We start from the raw sequence: 23107 nt of genomic DNA, 5'->3' as shown, positions 1-23107 counted from the left end.
GTCGAGAAATCGCAAAAAGGAATAAGATATACAAACTACATCTCGAAACCGTGCGGTGAGGCAGTCATATACATATTACCATGTATATATGTATATATGTATAACAAATGTATATATATATAGAGATTCAGAAAGATAAAGAAAGAGAAAGAAATAGAGAAGAGATGCAACAGTAATATATTGATCTCATCTACTATAGTGTATACAAACATGTGTGTATATAACAATAAAACTCGTGTGTGTATTTTTCTTTTTACAAAAGTCCAAGCATACCAGCACGTGTTACCAAGATATTTGCTAACTGGTAAAAAGGTGGGTAAGAAAAGCGGTGAGAGTCAGCACAAGGTACGATAAATAAACGGTGAAAGAAATGGTAAAAACGGGGGCAAGTGGTTTCAGAAATTTGGGATGCCATGTTTTCTAACAGTTACGGACCAAGGTGGTGAAGGTGAGGGAATATTTACGCTAGTTAAAAAAGTAAGTCTGGATAGCAGTTGCGAATCCGTTTATATCCCCGGGAAAAAATGTCGAAAAATCAAGGGAGAAGCGGCCTCGTGGCGACAGAAAAATGCGAAAAAAGACGCGTCGACCGAGTCCCTCGATTGCGTGTTTAAGCGAAAAACGAAAACGGGGTCACGACACGATTCCCCCGTGCACGATGCTGACGAGAGGCAGTTTGTTCGGCCGCAAATCCTTCAGAGGAACGTCTCCGCCAGAGGGAAGGACCAACACAGACACGCCCTCTAACGTGATTAGGACGAATCTTACCGCGAGGCCCCCCATTATCGTCAGCATCGTGTTCGCGGGTGAGAAAAATCCTCTCTAGCAAAGCCAGGAGCCGTGAAGTTAGGTCGAATTCGTTCACGTGGGGCTCTAGTTTGAAAAGAAAAAGGTCGAAAGTAAACGGATAAACGAGTCACTTTGCTATCCAGATCGTCTTCGCTTCTCCTCGCAACTATGTGACTACAAGGATAACAGTTCAGGGACTAGTTTCAAGGGGTGTCTTTGGCTGGCTTCCACGTAGGTGGATATCTGGGATACCTGCGTCCACGCTCGCGCTTGTACTGGCCACCGTACTTGCAGCGGTTCGCGGCGAGCTCCGTGATCTCTGGGATCCAGCTGGCGAACACCGCCTACACACCCACAATCATCCGTTGCCGTCAGAACAGAGCCCTAGCCTGAGTTTTCTGTTTTATTCTTTTTTTTTTATATATTTTTTTGCATTTGTATTTGTATCTGTATTTCTGTACTTGTATCTGTATCTGTTTTATAGACCGTCAAGTGTATGTGCATATCGTTACGTTCGTTTTCATTCGCATTCGTTTTCATGATTACTGTGGTTCTGTTTCTTTTTGCTTTTTTCTCTTATTTCCTCGTGTTTTCACAATTTCCTCAATGCCTCTTTATAACGCCTAAAACGATACACGCTCGCAACGCTTCACTCTCTGCTCAATCGTTTGCGACAATCAACCAAGGTCGTCTTCGTTTTATAACGTTTAAAAGAAGGCTAGCAAATGGTTAGGTTATCCTCTCTGGATGTTCGATTGATAAAAAAAGGTGGGTTGAGTTAAATTGGTACATTGGTTCGGTACATATAGTGGATCGTGGTAACCGTTTCATTCAGAGCTGTTTGGTACACTGCACTGATTTTGGATGCCACGATTTTTCCATGGGAAAATTCTGCTTCTGATGCAATTGCGAAGGGCCAGATTTTTGAAACAGTCATTGTTAGTTTAGCAAGTTAGCCGTAGTACCTATGGCAGATAATTCGAGTTCATAAGCTTCTGGGTGATTACAGTGTTCCTATGTTAGCTGGTTGAGAGTGAGTATCATAACGGTAGTACTATTATAATTAATGAAAATTAGAAATCGATGACTATTTTGTGAATCATGTTGAAGAATATCTCAGAATATCTCAATAGTTGCTTTTGTTCATTGCAACAGACGCTGAGACCTAAACGAATTCTGGCCAAACAGAATATGGCTGAAGTTGTTGGAACATGGGATAACAAGGACTGTACTAGGTATGCATAATACTGCATCAAAAAAGATTCTAATGAAAAGTTTTTAATAACAATTTAACCACTTCGGTGTGCACGGTACATTGTGCTGCGTATGGACTCTGCGTTTTGCTCTTTTACAGATCTGTGATGAGGAAATCTTTGAAGCACTGAAAGCTTGTTTACATTACAGGAAGCTTTATTTGTAATGTAAATCAGCAGGGAGTATGTTTGTATTACGATATTTCTAAATGTTCACAATCTTATTTTGATAAATGGGAAATTAGAAAATTTAAGACAGAACCAAAGTAGAAGTTCTTGACTGTCGATTATAGTCGACGGTCAGCTGTTCGCGTTTATCTTTGATTGTTGACTATAGTCGACGCTCGGTTATTCCACGTTCATCTTTGATTGTTGACTATAGTCGACGCTCGTCTGTTCGCGTTCACCTCTGGCTGTTGACTATAGTCGTCACTCGGCTGTTCGCGTTCACCTCTGGCTGTTGACTATAGTCGTCACTCGGCTGTTCGCGTTTCTTCTCTGGCTGCTGACTATAATCGTCACTCGGCTGTTCGCGTTCATCTCTGGGTATTGACTATAGTCGACGCTCGCCTGTTCGCGTTCATCTCTAGCTGTTGACTATTGTCGACGCTCGGCTGTTTGCGTTCATCTCTGGTTGTCGACTATAGTCAACGCTTGTACCGAAGTGGTTAAATATTAATATTTTTCAAATCCAAAAATATTGCTTTAATGCAAAGGCATGACTGGGATGATCCATACAACTGGAGAAATCATATCCTTCTTATATGTGGTTGTTATTAAAAGAAAATGGAGAATGAAATTAAATAGTTTAAAATAATTTGTTTGTTTAGATAATAATAAAATCTTTCCCATAGACACACCAGTGTTTTTTAATGGAAATATGTTCTTTTACGTGTATCGATCCTTTTCATCATTTTGGGTAAAATTTGCGTCGTGAATTGTTTCGTATGTATACTTTGATACACTGTAAGTTTTAGATTTATCATTTTATATTAAATATTTATTTAATAGCGGCTTCGTATTTTTGAAGTTCGTTGAAAACTATTAATTCGATGTCATTTTTCTTTATACGTGGCTTGGACGGCGGCTTGTGAATACGAGCAATCTAAATGACCAAAGATAATTAATGACTAGAGGTCACGTGACAACCGAGTGTCATAGGATTGATTGCTCGAAACACGAGAAGTCATTTAGAAATGACAGGCAATCCAACGTTGTTTTAAAGAATAGAAGTATTATTCCTAGATCCAGTCATGGAATAAAGAGTCACAAATTTTTAATTTAAGTTATTGGAAACAAGACTTAATCTCAGATATTTATCGAAAAATGTGAGAATTAATTAATTAGTAAATTTCTTTTATCTATTTCCTGTAAAAATTTTTGTAATGCTTATACAGAATTTAATAATAATTCTATATCTAATAATTTTAATCTAAATTAATAATCTTAATGTAGTAATTTTATTTCACCTAAAACTTCTTGATTTTTTTCCATAAAATTATTTTAACAAATTAGGCATATTTAATGTTTCTCTTGGCACTATAAAGAATTAAAAAAAAATAAATTTAAATATGTCGCAAATTATCTCAATTCAATTACATTTATGTTCATTTGCAAAAAGAAAATTGCAATCGTTATACTTGTAAAAAATATTTTCTTATATGATCCAAAAATAGATCAATTTTCATTTCTTAAGCTTTTGTAATTGTACATAGGAAAGCATATGATATGACTTATTTCAGTTACATGGATCACCCTATATTAGAAATAATTATCAAATTTGAAGTCACGATACTGCCATTCAAAAAACATTGGTCCTTCTTTCTCCGTATTATTATATTCTCTTATCCCAATATATTATATTGATTTAGCACTACTTTAGCTGTTTAATTGTAAACAGTTACACATACCCTCTATTATTGAAGAAGAAATTATTCAATAAAAATTCGTAATTTGTTGTTTCCTATAGATCTAAAATGTAATATCACATTAAAAAGGAGACTTAAACAATGTATTTTTTAATAATTATTTTATAAATTATTTCTTTTTCCTTTGCTCTAAAATTATATTTTTATACTATTTGCAAAAATTGCAGAAGTTACAATTTGAAGAATAATGATACTACAGGTCATGAAATCTATAATAATATTTATAACAATGAATAATTGATATAGTAACCGATTTTTTATTTTTTAAAGCAAAAATGTTAAAAAATAACTTTTTTCCTGTATAATTCTCATAATACGCCATTCTTTTAATTATATTTTATTAATCTGTAATATAATTACGTTTTATTATTTTTTATTTATATTAGATATCGATTTACTATAATTTTTGGAAATATTATTTCATATGATTTTTTAAATAATTATTTTAATATTCCAAGGAAATAAAATCGAAAGATTAACTAGATAATTTATGATCATACTCGTGATTTTAAAATTATCCGTGTTTGTTTATAACTTTTCCATCACGTCTAAGAAAAACGACTATTAATTTCTGTTGTACTGCCCTTAACGAAGACATCAATTGCACGCCACTAATAAACTCATAAATCAAGCGTCAATGCGAACACGCGTTTATAACCTATTACATCGATTCGCTTTCCAATTGCTGAATTAGTTTCTTCGATATTACACATTATCTCTTTTAATGAGATATTCTAAAAAATCCGATATTTCATTTTTTATCATCTTCGTCTGTCATAAAACTATTCTACAAATTACAAAATTCGATATTTTACCAGTTCCTAGCTTTCCGGATTACTTTCGCCTATAGCACTCTTTATATCCGCATTTCCACTGACGGAGACATACAATTCTCTCACGAACACCAACCGATAAATATCTTTTCCACTTTTTTACCGAAAACAAGCCGTATACTCCGTAGTATCTGCATTCGAAATTTGTCTTCCAGGACTCTGTACAAGCATTTCAAATCACACTCGAACTTTTCTCGTCGCGATTCAAATTTACGATACAAACCACAACGTGACGTGCACGACAAATCGAAACAAAAATGATGGCAGCCGTCACGCGTGGACAGAGTCCCCATCTATACGTACACATTCGAAACATATCTTCTCCAAGAACAAATGGTATGTGAAAACGTTTACAACTAAATATCTGGGGCACCTACAACTGTGCTTGTATACTATATTTATAACTTAAATTATTATATTTATATATTGTAAATGAATTTCAAATTTCTTTAAAATGGATAAATCTTAATTGCCAACGATAATTTTAATTAATTGATAATTCAGAGAAATATAGTAAAAATATCTACAATGGAATAATTGAAAATGAAATAGAAATTCCCTACAAAAATTATTTAGTGAATTAATTACAAATTACCTTGAAAATAGAAATATTGAAATATGAATATTGCAATATTAGAAGAAAAATCAATAAATAAATATTTTCCTAAATTTCCTAAATTATAATTTAAAAATTTTTAATTGTTAAATTAATTTCGTCTAAATTAAACTCAATTAAAATTAAATTAAAGTGTTCCAATCCATAATTTTGAAGACGATATTCATTTCATTAATATCCTTGATTCACAAATAATTATTTAAACAAAATATTTAATTATATATCTTTACTTTACTTTTTTACAAAATACACCCCATATTTAATTGTACTGTAATCTTTACTAAATTTTATATTTATTTTTCTGTATTGTAAATTTATTATAAACAATTAAAAATGTTTGTAAAACATGATTGTTTGTTTCCAAGAATCAGAATTATTAAGTACCAATTAAACTCAATGAGATAACGATAAAACGTGAACCAAAATTTTCTGAATTTAAATTAGATAATTTTCCACGAATCTGACTTTCATCTTTACTCAAATCTATTGCAAATTGAAAGATAATCATTTAATAATCCTCGTTAAAAATTTTGGATTTCAAGTAATATAGCTTCTAGAATGAAAATAAAAATGCAAGTGGAAATAATTTAGGATAATTTCATCATCTAAAAGAAAATTTCAAGAAATATAAAATATTTTATTTTTATCACTGATATGATTATTTCATATCATGCTAATGAGTTGATATCATACGTTCTTTTTATTAACAAGACAAGGTTAACGAGATAAGGTTTTATTACTTTTAAAAAGTACTGATAGTGCTTCATTTTTTAGCAATTAATTTATTATAACATGAAAAGAAATTTAAATTCAAATTGTGAGATGAGAAAGAATTTTATTTTATTTTATCTCATTATTTTTGTTTAAATTAATTCAATATTAACATCCATAGTACACCTGAATATGTTGATATAATCAAATATAAAACAATTCAAGTATCCTAAGATCATAATTTATTCTGAAACGAAATTAAAGTTTTTAGCATTACATGTTACAGATTAGGAAAAACTAAGTACCAGATTGTAGTAAAATAAGAGGGAAAAGTAAAAATCCAAGCATTCTTGATAAAAACCGATTAATGTTATATTTCTTCAATGGAAAAATGATTAATGATCCTGATTAATTATTTCTAAGAACGAGTTATGATACCTTTCTATTTTTTATACTTTATTATACCTAAATATTTTGTAATAACAAATCATTAATATTTTCTCCTTTATTACTCTATGTTATTAACCTTATAATTATACTTAAACCTTTTTTCTTGAGAAAATAATAAAACTAAATTTCGCTTTTATAAAATTTATAAATATATTATTCAAAAATACTTCTTAATATTCCTTAAAAGATTCAAAAACCCATTATACCAAACCATGAAATGACAAATATAAAGGAATAATATTAAATTTTGTATTGTGCATAGTGAAACAACTTTACAATGTTTGTTTCTCCAATAAAATTTTAATTTCTATTACTATGATCATTTTTCACCAAATTTTCCAATTCTGCAAGCTATACTGAAACCTTTTTCGTGTTTATCCACGTGCTAGTTAACAACTGGATATTTTCAGTAACTGAAAAAATAAGAAATCTAGTTCTAGTGACAAATAGAGATTTTTAAAAATTCCTCACCCTCAAATAGATTTAAAATAAGCATCAGTCAAATAAACGAAAAATCTTTGTATAACATTTAGTGTAACACGGTACATTATCCCTTTCGCGACCATACTTCGCCACTTTTCGTGACGGCGCCACTGACCATACTCCGCCGCCATTTTCTGCTTTGCCTAATGCCTGGACTAGCTTTATTTTGAGTTCGTTATTGAAATTAATATAAACATTACTGATACATATTACATATATTAGTAATTATTAACCGTTTGAGTCCCAGAGGGTTTTGAAAAAACACTGTCGCGGAATCCCAAGCAGCGCGATAGCGCTTTGTCTATTTTATGTCGCAAAATCCCAAGCGGCGCGATAGCGCTTCGTTTATATTATGGCGAAGAGTAACTAAGTGGCGCGATAGCGCTTCGATTTCGACAGTCGGTGACGCACTGTCAGCTGTCGAGAACGCTCGAAATGTGCTGGGTCTTCTCGACACGAAATCTGAACGGCGTGATCGCGCTGCTTGGGACTCAAACGACTAGGGACCGGTGCTAGGGACGGTTCAGGCCTCGCCGATCCGTACGGCCCGGAAGGATCCGCATGGCGGCTAACTGTGACGTGAACGGAACGGCACGTAAAACTGGCGTGGCATTTAACGAGTTAAACGTGGAGTAATAAATTTATGGAGCATATATGTAAATGGTATCAGTGTGAAGCTATTATTACAAGAGTTAAATTTACGTACATTATTATTAACTTATTTTTCCGGTGAACCGATTAATAATTAATCGTGTGAGATAATTGTATGAATATGAATTTAGGAACTCATAATTATTTAATGGAATTGATTAAAAATAATTTTTTCCTAGAATTATCTCAGTCTTGGCTCAGGACTATCATTTGTTACATACATTAACCCTTTGCACTCGAGAGGTGAGCTTCAATCACTGTTTCATAAAATTTGGAAGATCGATATTAATTAATATATCAAATTTAATGTAATGTAACAGTGTGCAAAGTATCGAAATCAAATAATTCTGCAATTTTATTATTATACAATTCCTTATTTACTGCTCAAAAACGTATCGTCAGTTTTTTAGTAGAGAATTTTTGAATTTCTACTCTTCTCTAGCCAAAAAATTGTCGAGTGCAAAGGGTTAATATAATTATGATTTGCCGTATGTATACGGCATCAGCCGTATGTAGACCAATAAGTGGCTGCCGTATATTATCAGCGTTAGCCATTGTGAAACAATAAGTGACTGTCGTATATATACGGCACTCGTCGCGAAAGGGTTATACCTCGTACCTAAAAACATCGTACATGTACCTCATACATCTCTAAATCGTCATCAACAGCACAACTAAAATTCAATATAACGTAACTATATCAAATCTCGATATCCAAAATTACTTCACAAACGATTGAACAAATATGCAGAATAATTCTTAAAATCAAACCTGGAAATATCTCTAAGATTCCAATTTGAATTCTCATTCAAGGATTCTTCTCTTATCTTGCAACATAACCTCACATATGGACATTCATCGCTAACTACATAGACGAATCTATGCACATACTTTCCAGCCATTCTTATCTGTGTGTATGAATGTACAAAATTGTAATAACGAATCTATATAATTAACTATATGATAATAATAATTAACTTCCTCTATATCATTCAAGCCTAAAACATGAACAATTATATCCAATCGATAATACCTTCATAACCTCAATATTGATCCCATCATTGATCCCAATAAACGTTCGAAAAGCCAATATCATATATATTCCATTTTGTTATTTAACGAAAAATAAAAACTTATATTTATCCACGAAATAACATAACAGATGATCTCACTGTACTATAAAAATACAGTGCCGTTAGTTTCACGTAGAGACATTGTTCTGTGTCACAGTGCGGTGATCCTTCGATTATCACTCTAACTATGATCAGCATTTCTAGACGAAAACGACGCGTGTTTCCCATTTGACGAAGAAACAAGCGTCGTCTGAAGCTTCGTAAAAATTTCAGACTTCAATTAACTGGCATGCAGGCTCTATTGTAGCGTATGATGTGGACAACTTACAACCACAGGGTGGAGCACAATTGCGTTGTACAACAACATTTCTGCGATGACATCGTCTGTCGTCAAGAGTGCTCGTACATGAACAAAAACATAATGGTATTGCCCTATATAAAGGAATACAGGGTAGAAAATAAACGAAAACTGGAACGAACATTTTATGCCGCGTATCGTGTGCACGTTGGTCATGTATGAAAATGTATAGGAGTTTCGAGTTGTGTATTTTTAGTATCATCCTGGGTAGCTTGATTTGCGAATTATTATTAAACAAATCACGCGAAACACGCATCAACAATTCCTCGTTAATCTTCTCTGTTAGCCCGTCAGGAGCAAATAAGAGAGAACAAACAAAGAGATGAAAAGTAAAAGAAAGAAACATGATTGTGGGTACAGTCAATCGTGAAATTATTCGAACAGTTTTATTTCCAATGTTCAACGAATGAAATATACATGTTAGATACGAATTTTCAAAATATTTCACCTAAAATGGGAGATAATCGTGTCGAGAATGTTTAGGTATAATTATAAAAAATCCAACAATGAATAGAAAATTTAGGAGATATTTTATGGGAATATGTCGTTTATGGGAGTTATGAAAAATTCAAACCATATTGATGATTCTCAGCGTTAAAATGTTATGTAATTTGAGAATCACTGATCTATGTTAACATTTTAAGATTAATGTCTTTCTACCCTCTACTCATATGCATTCGAATATTCTCATGACCTCCATAAATAATATATTTACATCTAATATTATACGAATTATAATATTTGCTCTTAAATTTTTCTATTATACTTTCAAAAAACGTTGGTATACAATAGACACGAAATTTAAAGGGAGTAGTGAAGAAGGGATGACTCCAAAATATAGTATTTTAATAAAATTTTAGCTTTACTTTCATATTTATGTAAAAGTAAATTATATTTACTACATATTTATTACTTTCTAAGATATTAATAAAGAACTGTTAGTACAGTATTCAATTTTGCCTGTACGCGTCTATCTGTGAGGTCACGATGCTATCACAATCATAGTCATCAAATGTCAAGTAGTAAATAAGAGTGCTTAAGCCATTATGGAGTCTGGTAGATAGATGTGTACACACAGAATTCAATGTATAATATAATATCGACAGATTGTTATTAATATTTCAAAAACCAGTGAATATCTGAAGCCAGAATTTTGTATTTTGGATCCAACTCCTCTTCTCACCATCCTTCTCAAATTTCATACTGATCCGACATTCGGTACTGGAAGAATATATAATACAATTTTGCCATAGTTTTATTTGCATATTTTCAAAACTCGTTTCTTATTTTGCCCGTTCAAGTATCAAGGATCGTTAGAAAAATATGAAGAAATGAGTGGCACGATCGTGTTGTTTGTCCTAGGTACCACTGAGACCGCGGTGGCGCTGCAGTCAATTCGAACGCAGTGCCACTGTACATTGCGGTCCGATGTAGTAATATTTTTCTCCACGGAATAGGAATAGCGTTGCTGAGTTACTTGAAAGGTTAGGTGAAGTATTATTTTGAAATTTTTAATTTAACGCGTGCATTTCATTTGTTAAATATTTGAGATACGTGTGTTCGAATACTTTCGCGAGTGACTGTATACCGATTAAGCGAAATCTGATCTAAGGAACTAGATTAATATAAGTATCTCGAACGAGTTGTTTATCTATTTCTAGTACTAATAAGCGATGTTCTCTGTATAGTGTACATGTTCGTACGTTATAGGTAGCAGACTAAAGTGGCAAATCGTGCAATCTTGGCAAAAGGTGTGCTCTTGTTATACTCTTGTAGTAGATAAAACACCGAAGAAATTGGAGGAACATTGCACGTTTCCTCGTATTATTTCCTCCAATTTATTTCAACGATGCCTGTATCATGTAAGATCACAAAAGTTATCAAAATTCTTTCGATACGAATAAATAAATGAGATGCGAATGCTTTCAAATACACCAATGCCGAGTGCTCGAGCAACCTATCGATGAACCTTGTTACGTCAGAACGAATAAATCGTATCGATGATGCAAAAGGCATGCGAGAGAAGAACTGGTTGAAAGAACTCATGCTTCTCTTGTTAAATTTGTTCGCGGTAACCTCACTTTTAAAGTGCTTTGAACGCAGTGGCTACTGCACGGTGAAAGATCCAAGTAATCGTGGATTCTATGGTAACATTGACTAAGACATTTCTACGTGTGATAATCTTAATATCTTCAAATTTCAAATAATTGATAATAATTTTTCAAATAAAATTTCAAATAAAATATTTCAAAATATTTTCTGTACTGAAACGACACGAATGTAAAAGTTTATAGGTTATGTCACTATCGAGCCTGTCGCAATAGCAGTGCTAATTGCAATTATACAGTTGTCGAGACTTTTTATTGATTTCTCGTGTTATATAAAGTATCGTTTATATAAAAATTATAATTCATACTAATCACTGTTTTTATAATGTTAATTTTGTTATGAAATGATTCACCTCCAGAAGTTTAATTTTAACACTGCAGAGGGCACTGTTTGACCTGCAAAATAACATGGAGGTTGGAGCACTAACTTGCACCTGAAATATCTTTGTTATTTTTAGTGGTATGAAAAACTTATTTACAGATGTTGCAAAACTTTTATTGAGAATATCAAGGTCATGTTTTTTTAAAACTATGCTTTTGTTTATAATGTGATAGAGGGCAGCGAGATAATTTTAACAAGTTAAAACTGTTGATTATTTTATATAAAATAATGATATAAATTAATAATTCTTATGTTCTAAAAGATGAACTAACTCGTAGGAATGTTCATTTATATTAATGCAATAATTGTTTATAGTACACATTTTAATAATCGATAGCTTCATGCCTTTTAGAATGGTATACAACACTTTTTATTCTTCTAAAATAAATTTTCTTTTATCAATTTTAATACGTTTTTCAAATTAAGATTTCTTATCCATGATTAGTATAAAATATGTGTAGCATAAATAATTTAATTAAATTCGTACCATTTATAGTACTTTTTATAATGTATGAATTATTATTTTATTTATTAACGTCAAATGATTTAGACATACAAGCCACAAAAATTGTGTGTGTACACGTTATTGCTACAAATTTGAACAAAAAAATATAAAGATGACTTATATTCCACGGATGCTCCTGCAGCTACGAAAAGAATGATTTATCGTCTTGTTATAATCCTCTTACTGCCATAAAATTTTCGCAAATAAAACTTTCTGATAATTCCAAAAATAACAAATTATAGATTATATAAATGAAGTTATTGCTCCGTTCTATACACGTTTAACTGTCAAATAATATGTGTATATATATACATATATCATATTACATAAAATGTGACAGAAAATCAAAGTCATGAAAGAAAAGATATATTCAAACGACAGATGACTTTCTGTTTTTTCAAAAAATCTTCCACCTCCATTTATTACGATATGACTGATTTAGTCATACATTTATATAAAAATATCGATAATTGAAAAATTGAATAGGAAAAAATATATCCAATAATGTTATATGGAATTATTCCAGCATATAACAATATCAAAAACTATATCGATAAAAACAGTTAATTATCAAATCTAAATTTATAAATGTATCACGATATGACTGATTTAGTCATACATTTATGTAAAAATATCGATAATTGAAAAATTGAACAGGAAAAAATATACCCAATAACGTTATATCGAATTATTCCAGCATATAACAATATCAAAAACTATATCGATAAAAACAGTTAATTATCAAATCTAAATTTATAAATTTAAAAAAAAGACGTATCAAATATTTTTAATACTACTTATACACTCGAATAATGCATGAATGAATGAAATAATTGAAATAAAAGTGACAATTTGTAAAAAGGTTTTGTTTTTATATAAAATAAATAATTAAATAAAATTTAATGTTCTTAAATAAAATAAATAAATAAAATTCTACAAAAGAGCACTGATATCAAGTGAATATTAAAATCCATCAAAGGAGTAAAATTGCCAGAGCTATATTTGTGCATCAATAGAAAAACCAGTGAGATATATTCGTCTGCTTTTCATTCGAGAAATAAATTATTACGAACACCGGTAAATTTTCCGAGAAATAATCGCGAATCAGATTTACTTGCGATTTTTTAGTTACGATTGAAATTCTATTTTTCGATAAAATTTCGTGCTTGAAAGAGAGTCACGATACAGTACTAAAAGCCAATTGGGACGAAAAGCAGCGCAACCACTCGGCAACAGATCAAAACGATAAACGCGAGCGTTTAATGAGCCATCTACCGGCAGAAATATGAATTTATCCATTCATGATCAAATTTTCGTGACCCTGTTACCATTGAACTGTCGAGATTCTTCGAATAAAAATTAATTCAAACGCGACCTCATTCGGGTTATATTTAGTAACATTTTTTATAGCTCTCCCCTAATAGTCACGTAGTTACGTCTAGTTATATTTAGTCATATCTAGTTCTATTTTCTAGTTATATTTAGATCTATTTTTTAGTTATATTTAGTGATACGCAACTAAGGTTAGTTTCCCTGTCAATTAGGAACCGAATGAGGTTATGTCAACTTATTTTTATCGGAAAAGCTGAATAATACCGTAATGATAGTTTCGTAAAAGCCTAGTCGCAAATATAAAATATTCGATTCTTCATTCGTGCACCATTAATTCAGTGCTCGAGATGATTCTTTTGATCTGTCACTGATTGATTACTCGAGATTCGAGCATCGTTCATCGCTGCTACCTCTGACTCATAAAATAAATGGTGGGACTGAATTCGTGAAAACTTAACTAGGCAAAAATCTGACCACTCATCTGGAAACTACTGTATCATGTTTCATTTTCGTGTGACTCAGGCTTAGACTGCGGCTTATTCTGGAATAGTAATCTAAGAAAAGCTGTAAGTACATATTTATGGGAAATTTATATTAATAAATCGAAGAAGTTATAACATATTATAATTGATGCGCAAAAGCCTTGATTTATTTATTTTTATTCCTCAAATATCTGCAAAAATGAATTTTAATATTGACTTTGTATAAGCAGTACATAAATAAATTATTCATACTTTATAATATGATGAAATATTCCTGCAGAAATCTGAATGTATTTCATATTCTTAGTAGCTAAAATGAATAAAGATAAAAATATCTTGTATTAAGATAGGATTTGAAATTATGTATAGTAAATATAATTAAAATATACAGTAAATATGTATTGATGTGTATTATGATTAAGATATAATTATTAATAATAAAATTATCCAAAACCTTTAAAAAGTCACCATTAACCCTAGTCATTTCATTCTTTTGAAAAATTAATACACACTTAATATTACAAAATTTTTAACTTAATAAAATAATGAATCTATTTAATTTATTATAAATTTATTTAATTCTTTCTTCACAAATTTGGACATTACATACTTTCCTATATCAATTGGAACAATTATGAAAAATGGGAGTAAAAGATTCTAATAACAAAAAGTAATCTGACTCTATGCTTCTTTAATTATACAGCAAGTAAGAGAACAGATATTAATTTCGTGTTTCAATTACTTAAAAAAAATTCTAGAACCATATATGCAAATTAGCACGTTTATAGTGGAGACCACGAATAATTGTCATATGAATTGTTTGTCACGTATAATCTTTTTGCTAAATGACATATGGATTCTGCACTTATACGTGTATTGCCTATCACAAGCAATTATTCGATACAAAAATTCTGATTTAATTGTTTCCTGTTGCTGTCCCTGTCTCCTCCACACATTAAACACTATGATTGAAGTCAAGTGTTATTCACCTAAATAACATATTATTCCTCTTATTTGAACTAACCAATTGGTTTACCAACAAAAAGCATTCTCAATCATCAAAAGTTATTTTATACATCAACATTCAAAATTTCAAAATATGAATAATAAAATGTAATAAAATATAATAATAATAAAATATAAATTATGATCAAATTTTGAGCTATAATAAAATACTTTCCATTTTTAAAATATTAAAAAACTGACATATAAATTTAAATCAATTTCATTATTTTTACTCAAAAATAAATATTTTCCTGTATGACAATTAGGTAATCTTCAAACTTCACGAAGTTAATAATAACGAAGAAACATTTTTAATTGCTTCTGTACCTAAAAATAATATTTTTGTTTCTAATCTTTGAAAAATAATTTCGAAATCGAATTGTAGATTTCCCAATTCTACGTCAATGTTACATTCCATTTTTGAAAATGAAATTATTTCACTGTTGCGTATCATTTCGAATTGTTAATAATTCGACGAATTATTTCATGGAAACTAATTTAATCGCATCATTATAATTTCTTTATTATTATACCCTATAATTAATGAATTAAAAATTAATTAATTTTTAAAAGATTAATCTTTAAATTTTATAATACGCTAACAAAAATCATTAGTGAAGAAGAATTTAAAAAATAAAAACAATAAAAATTGAAAAATTATTTCACATTCCAATATGGAATAATCCAAATATGTTTTTCTGTTTACAAAACATGGGAGTAAGAAAATTACATTCAAAATAACAAATTCAGAGTTAAAATTCTGAGAAGGTGAAATATGTTAATTCTTTGCGACAAAGATAGAAAAGTGTGTACGTTCGTGTTCTATAACACGGAGCTTTGTTTTCAAAAAACGTAAGCGTAGAAAATTTCAAGGACCACGTTTAGAACGTGCTGCTTGAACTCTAGAAAAGGCTCACGAACACGAAGTCTCACTTGGTACAGATATACTTCACATAAGAGGTCACGTATTACTCATACAAACACAGATACATAGAAATGTGCTACAGTATGACTTCTGTGTGTGTGCGTGTACGTGAGATCTTTGTCAGCTAGCAGAAACCGGATTCTGAAATTTTCAATGCCTTTCGAAAACGAAGCTCGAGAAACAAGAAAGTGAAGAGTCATTTGATTTCTTTCTCACAAATATAAAAATCTTTTATTTATTCTCTGACAGCCCACATAATTCTTAAACACATTAAAATTTATCCCACATAATCTTCTTTGTATTATTTTATGTTTACATCGTCTGATTAAAACTTGTAAAATAAATTACTATAATTAATTACTATATATTACTACTTAGTATCTTTAATTTTCTTCTAGTTTAGTTTAACTTTATTAATCTTTAGTTTTCTTAAATTGTTTAAATATAACTATAAAGTCGAATTTGTAAAAAAATATTTGTATTCGTTAAACTTCATTAAAAATAAAATAAAAATTATATTCAAAATTTTGTTAAAAGTTTACTGTAATATCTACAATAACATTGTGAACTATTTCCTATTCATATAAGGAATTTGATGTGAAATATTTTTTTGAATGACTAACAATTTTAGTAACAATTTTAGCAATATGTAAAATAAGATTACAATAAAGCACTCTACACAAGAAAAAATTATTTGCAAAGGGTACCCAAAAATTCACGTAAGAATTAATTTTGATAGAAAATACAGGTTCTTAATTGTAAAAGTTGTAAATATTGCTCCACAATGAAGACGCGTTGTTTTTTCATATAGTACTCCATTTTTAATTACTCTGAACTGTCAGCTGTCACGCTGTCTTTTCTTTTAGTTGGCAACACTTTACCGCACAAATGGCGAAAATTCAAATCTTGCATAAATTTTGGGACACCCTATACTATACTGTATATATATACCATATTCATATATCAGTTCATACAATATTAAAATAATTCCGAATAATTTGACAATAATAAAACTATTTCAAGCAATGATTTATTATTTTAAAATTGGAAATAAATTATAATAACCAAAACTTCTAAAATATTCTTTCTCCATAAAAGATTACAACCACCCTGCATAATAACCAACGCATGAAATACATAACGCAACAGTGAAACTTACAATTTTATAAAAAAAAAAAATTCCCTAGATTACTCTTAACCAATACGTCACTTATTCCTTTGAAGAAGTTCAAATTCGTTAAAGTCTATTTAATCTTCAGCGTGCACATACTTAATTATAAAGCTCTATTGGATCTTTCACCGTGATCATTGGAATAGCTTCACTTGAAAAGAAAAGGGAACGCGGAGAGCGATACCACGTTTACAAACGCGACGTTTCTGAAACGTCAAAGTCCGCATAATCGCGTCAGCTATAACGAGCCTCTCGGCACTCTTCGTTCCTTTCGCTTTAACTAGTTAATAGTTATCGTCGTGTTTGCAAGAATGCTAGACATACCTTAACGTGTATCAACGTATTCGTTGATTATTTCATTAATTCTGTTCAAGAAATTTTTGCCAACGTATTCATACAGCACTTCGTGTTACATAACCTATAAAATACACAACTTTAAATCCTAGTCGCCGAACTTAACCTTACGACCGGTTAACTCGCCCGATAAAGCTGTAACTCTTTTGAAAGATTTTACGATAAATCCATATACATATTCCTGTACATTATAATATAATGTATATGTTTAATATATAATGTGAATAATAATAGAATTAAAATATTAAAAAATAGAAACACGAATGAAACGTAGAACAGTGAACTATTTTTTGAGGAACAAGATTCATCGATATATTATCGATAAAATATTAACTCAATTGTATAAGTATGAAAATACTTAAAACTATAAATTTAAGTGTATATAAATATTAGTATAAGTATAGAAATACGTATAAGTATATAAACATATAATTAGTATAAATATACAAGTATGGAAGTACGTATAAGTATATAAACGTACAGTTAGTATAAATATATAAGTATACAAGGAAACATAAATGTATAAGTATATACGGCATAAGTTACGAAAGCCATTAAGAATTTTGGAAGTATATACAGATTTATCGTCAATGATGATTGCACTTCCTATTTTCCTAATGTTTATCACCACTTGGTTATTTGAGCAAACGAAAGCCATGAATTCCTTCTCGTAACAGAGATAACGAAATAACTCGGAACATATGTTACACATACAGGTATGCAGCAGCGTCTACACAAGTGTATGTTCGTGTCTCTTCGATATATGTATGTACGATACGTGAATTCATGTAAGAGCATGTCACTGATATGAGTTATGTGTGTAAGTATACGTATAAAACGTGTAAATGTGTACATATACATGAAAAGATTATAAGTATATACATACTGAAAGTAAAACGTTAATAGACAAGAGACAGGATTGAAGGATGTAATTATATAATAATACCTCTTTCCATGTTCCCGCTTGTATTCGCCGCTGTACTTGGACCTACTGCCTACGAGCTCTATTATCTCAGGTATGCTACTAGCAAAAATTGCCTGCAAATAGAAATCATAACTGGAAAACGCTATGCCACTACGAACCGTTACAAACAAACTGGGTCATCTATGTATGGTTGCAATGTACAGCAGGGGCTTTCACCGGATATATATACACGTTTGCTGGATCCTCGGATTACGTGGTCGCAGCAGAACGAGAAAAAAGTGGGGGAAACAAGGATAGGGATGTGGTTCAGGGGCAACGATCTGCGTTTTCCTACTCCATGTGCGCGCGTCTCTTATTGTTCCCCAGCGAAAAATCCCGACCAGTTTGTTATACTCATACTCATATCCAGCTATGAATGCGTGCTGACTTCTGGATTAGCAGAGCCGAACGTCGTGAAAAATGCACGCTCCGCGATAATTAATCTACGCTACGGTTTTGCAGGAAACTGACTTTCCAACAGCTGCTTCGATCTGGTTCAGTGACATGACTTTATCTAACGATCAATGTTGCCGAACTTCGCGAAGCTTCGAGGTTAGTTTTTAGTAACCTCGCCGGGTCTTGTATGTTCGGTGCGGTGTTTACAATGTTTACAATTGTTGAGATTACTTTTTGCAGATACTTCTCGTTCAACGTTCAACGATAATAAAAATTACAGCGGAGAAGAGAATTGTTAAAATATCGTTTTAAGCAAAGTCAATTTCCTTGATTATATTTCTAGCATGAATTTTGAAAAATTCTATTTTTTCAATATTTGAGAAACTTGTCGCATAAATCTGTTTAATTTTGTTCTAGCCTTAGTGATATAAGTGTATTACTATATGAATAAGACGAATGAAGTTTGAAAGTTTGGATAATATATGTGTATATAGTATATGGATGTGAAATGTGACATTGTAGTAATGTGTTAGCAAGCTTTGAAGCAGTTACAACTGCAAGAGAATGTTATGATATGGTACAGTTGTGCGAATATAAATGTTTTCTATACAGAGTATTAAAAAATACTAATATTTACATGTTTATGTATTTCATAGTAATAAGATATTTGAACGTTTCATTATTACTAGATTATATTTTCTATTCCTTTTATTTCTCCTATTCCAAGTTTGTTTCTTCCAGATGTCTTTTATGTAACAAAAAGCACATCTTTTACTTGATATTGTGTATATAAACTATTTAATGTACCAAACAAGCACACTGAAGAAATCCATTAAATTACAATGTAAAATTACCTTCATCTGAATATTTCCAAACTTTATATATTTCATGATTTATATTTATATCGAAGAAAATTGTTTCCAGTACTTGATCTTATTGTCAAAGTTGATAAAAAACAAAAATAATTTAAAGTATATGTTTTAAAAAATATTCTGATAGCTGTACTGTTTAATTAAATTAAGATATCAGGATGCAAATGGCACCGAAAAATTAAAAAAAGATTAAGCTTATTATATACATATGTTATATACATTATATATATTACATATATACAAATTTAGATTTGTTTTTAATATAAATTTCACAGACCTGTTTGATGTTCCTAATCTACAATCCAAACTTTCTATTTTTGTATCTTTTTATATTCTTTTAATAATGAATTTTAATTATAAATTATCATAAAAACAAAGTTACAATCTAACATATTGCTTATTACATTGCAAATAAAAAAAATGGTATAAATATAAATTTTGTTCAAATTTAACATCTTATAGTCACTGAAATGTTTTATAAAATAAAAGAAGTATAGTCTTCTCATTCTTTTCAAACCTTCAAAAACACCAAGAATCGATTATCCATATATATAAATCTACACGTATGCAAAGTTTGACAAATAGATTAATAAATCAAAACACAAAATCCAAATTAAAGCTTGAACTTTTCCTTTCAATGTAATTTGCAACAATGACAAGTATGTACAAATACTCAACTGCATTCAGAACTGCATAAATAGAAATTTGCATTTTGCACAAAGAGATTGAATAATTTCATCATTCATTATATCTATTTCATTTTTATTTTTCTATAAACAATCTTTAACACATAACAGTTTTTTAACACTCCGTATAATACTCAAAACACACAATTTCCAAATCTTTCAGAGAATATCTCACATGTATGAAGACATTAATGTGAGTAAAGCGCATGAGTATAATTTATAGATGACAGACCAAGTTTATGATATGTACAGTGAAACCAGGAAAATTGTGATCATAGAAAGGAAGCAATGACACAGGTAGGTAGAGGTAGATGAAAATAAAACTGCGCATGCGTTGAGAAGATCGGGTCACACTATTAGACATTAAGCAGAGAGAAGAAACAGAAAATTAGGAAAGCTTGTTGAGCACTCTATTTCGATCAGTATCGACACATTAAGCAGACATTCAAGATCATGTTCATGCAAATGTAAAGCACAGCATAGCAGACCCCTACGTTTGCAGTCAAAGATCACATAGTAAGATTTGCATCGAAAGTGAGGTTATAAAATTCGTTGTGTCATCTTCTTATCGATGCCATTTCAGTGTTAGCCTATGTTTGTGTAGAGGGCTGCAACGAGGGAAGCGCTACATCATACTTGCAATTTCATACTATCTCTAAGACCTCTATTGGCATAATACTAAAGGAATCAACGAACCACTGTGAACATATGTTAGTTTGGTTTCGTTAATCGTGTTAAATAACTTCAAATTTTTATATAGTGCTCCTCATAGTGCTCCCTTCGATTTTGAGTCATGTAGTAAGTAATTCACATGTCAGGCAAATTCGTTAAACATGTCAGGCAACTAAAGACACTGCGGTTAAACAAAATAATAATAAAGTACAGGAGAAGAAGACATTCCTGTGTTGAATTTTATCGAGTCGAAATTGAGAGAAATCACGAAATAGAAATACGACAAAGTCAAATTTCATCAAGATGTCTCCAAATGAAAGGACAATTTATTATATACAAGCTTTTCGTTTTCATTATAATATTTGTGGAATAATTTCAATTGATTAATTGAAATTAAATTAATGATATTTTTAATATAATTTAATATTATATAATATTATGGAAAATAATATTCAGGAAGTATGTAAAATTATAAAGTAATAACTACTTAATCAAATGTCCTTAAAAACAATCAAATATCCTAATTACAATTTTTTAAATCATAAATTATACTTTTTTTCTTCTGAAAAAAATTTCTCAAAATTTCTTTTTAAAATTTATATCCTTTCCTGAGGGACAGCCTGTATAAAGCAGTATGATGGAGAACGAAAGTCAAAGTCAAAACGAACAAGTTTCGAAATGTACTTCTGAATTAAAAATAAGAAAAGAAAAAACGAAAAAGAAAAGAAATTTGAATATATCTGATAAAGTTTGTGGTATAGAGACTCCAGGACCTTACTAATAAGAAAAGATCCCTTAGATAGCAACTGAAAAAATCCTATATCCTTAGAATACTATAAAGGGAGAGAGTGTCTTGACAAATAATACGTTTTTAATTTTTACCCTTGTTTTCCATAAATTCACTTTAAATACTAAAATCAATGCTAGCAAAATAAAAAGTATAGAAAGATCTTTGGAACTTTTTGTAAGAAAATTATTAACTTCAAGCTTTATACATCTACGTATGACTTAAATGCAACATTATATTGGACAAAAACTTTATAACAAGTGTATTTACAAATCAACTGATCTCATTCCTTTTTACACTGAAATTATATTACCTTAAAATTCCTTCTTTTGTGCAGTACACGAAGACATCTTTTAATTATTTTTATTTTTAATAAAGTTATGAATTATATAATTTTTCTAAGTAACGAGAAGCTTATAAATAAATTATATAACTTTTCTAAATAACGTAATAGTTTTTAAATATAGATAATGCCACTCAAAATTAACCGAGTAAATTGTTATATTAACTATAAAAGTGATAAGTCTTCGTGATAATGATCGAATGTACTGTTTCATATTCATAATACATGTATACATCTATTTTAATAATTCTTTAACAAAATTAAACGAATCTTTATAAAACGTTTATAAAATCTAAGGTTAGAAAACTTTTCGAAATTTTAATTTAAAACTTTATGATTATCCCCAATAAAGTTATTTTGAATCAAACAACAGAGACATCTATAGTAGGAAACACGGACATAACCTAAATTGAACCTAAGAGATAAACATTTTATATTATTTATAAGTAGTATAAAATTCTATAATTGAAAGAAATTAAGAATTCCATAATTTGCTGGAATTAGAGTTAAAAGAAATAATAGAATAACCAATTTGTACTAATTACATATGTACATACATTATTCTACTACGTGACATAAATGATACAAAGTATCTGCAAAATATACAGTATAAACGAAATATTTATATAATCTTTAAAACTATTTAATTTAGTTTATGTAATTATAATTTATTATTACTATTTATTACGTTACTATAATTACGTTATTTACGTTTATAATTCCATATACAACTCATAAACAAATTTCTTTATATTTATCGTGTGAAACAAATAATACAAAAATAGAAGAAAAAAAGCGAGGAAGATTATTCTTCAAGTTTAGTGAATTTGGACGATGAAAAAAATAAAGTATATTATTTGTCGAAGCCACACTCTTCATATATATAATTTTTACACGCGATCTAATACTGATTCGACCGAGTTTGACCGATTGATTATATTATAATTTTGGAAAATCGTTTCTAAATCCTTTCATTAC

The 23107-nt window shown here is 30.2% G+C and overlaps 1 protein-coding gene across 14 annotated transcripts in view; it reads right to left on the bottom strand.

The window, feature by feature from the left end:
* Positions 1-23107, bottom strand: part of slo (calcium-activated potassium channel slo) — a 229620-nt gene that overhangs the window by 84796 nt on the left and 121717 nt on the right. For all 14 annotated transcript variants that reach the window (XM_017903705.1, XM_017903699.1, XM_017903701.1 and 11 more), the window contains exon 6: positions 18356-18447. In XM_017903705.1, the coding sequence (XP_017759194.1) occupies positions 18356-18447 (92 nt within the window). The remainder of the gene's footprint in view (positions 1-18355; positions 18448-23107) is intronic.

Source organism: Eufriesea mexicana, unplaced genomic scaffold (genome assembly GCF_001483705.2).
Source record: "Eufriesea mexicana isolate 0111107269 unplaced genomic scaffold, ASM148370v2 scaffold2467, whole genome shotgun sequence".
Taxonomy (NCBI): domain Eukaryota; kingdom Metazoa; phylum Arthropoda; class Insecta; order Hymenoptera; family Apidae; genus Eufriesea; species Eufriesea mexicana.
Note: the sequence above shows the minus strand (reverse complement) of the source record. Positions and strands in the feature narration are given on the sequence as shown.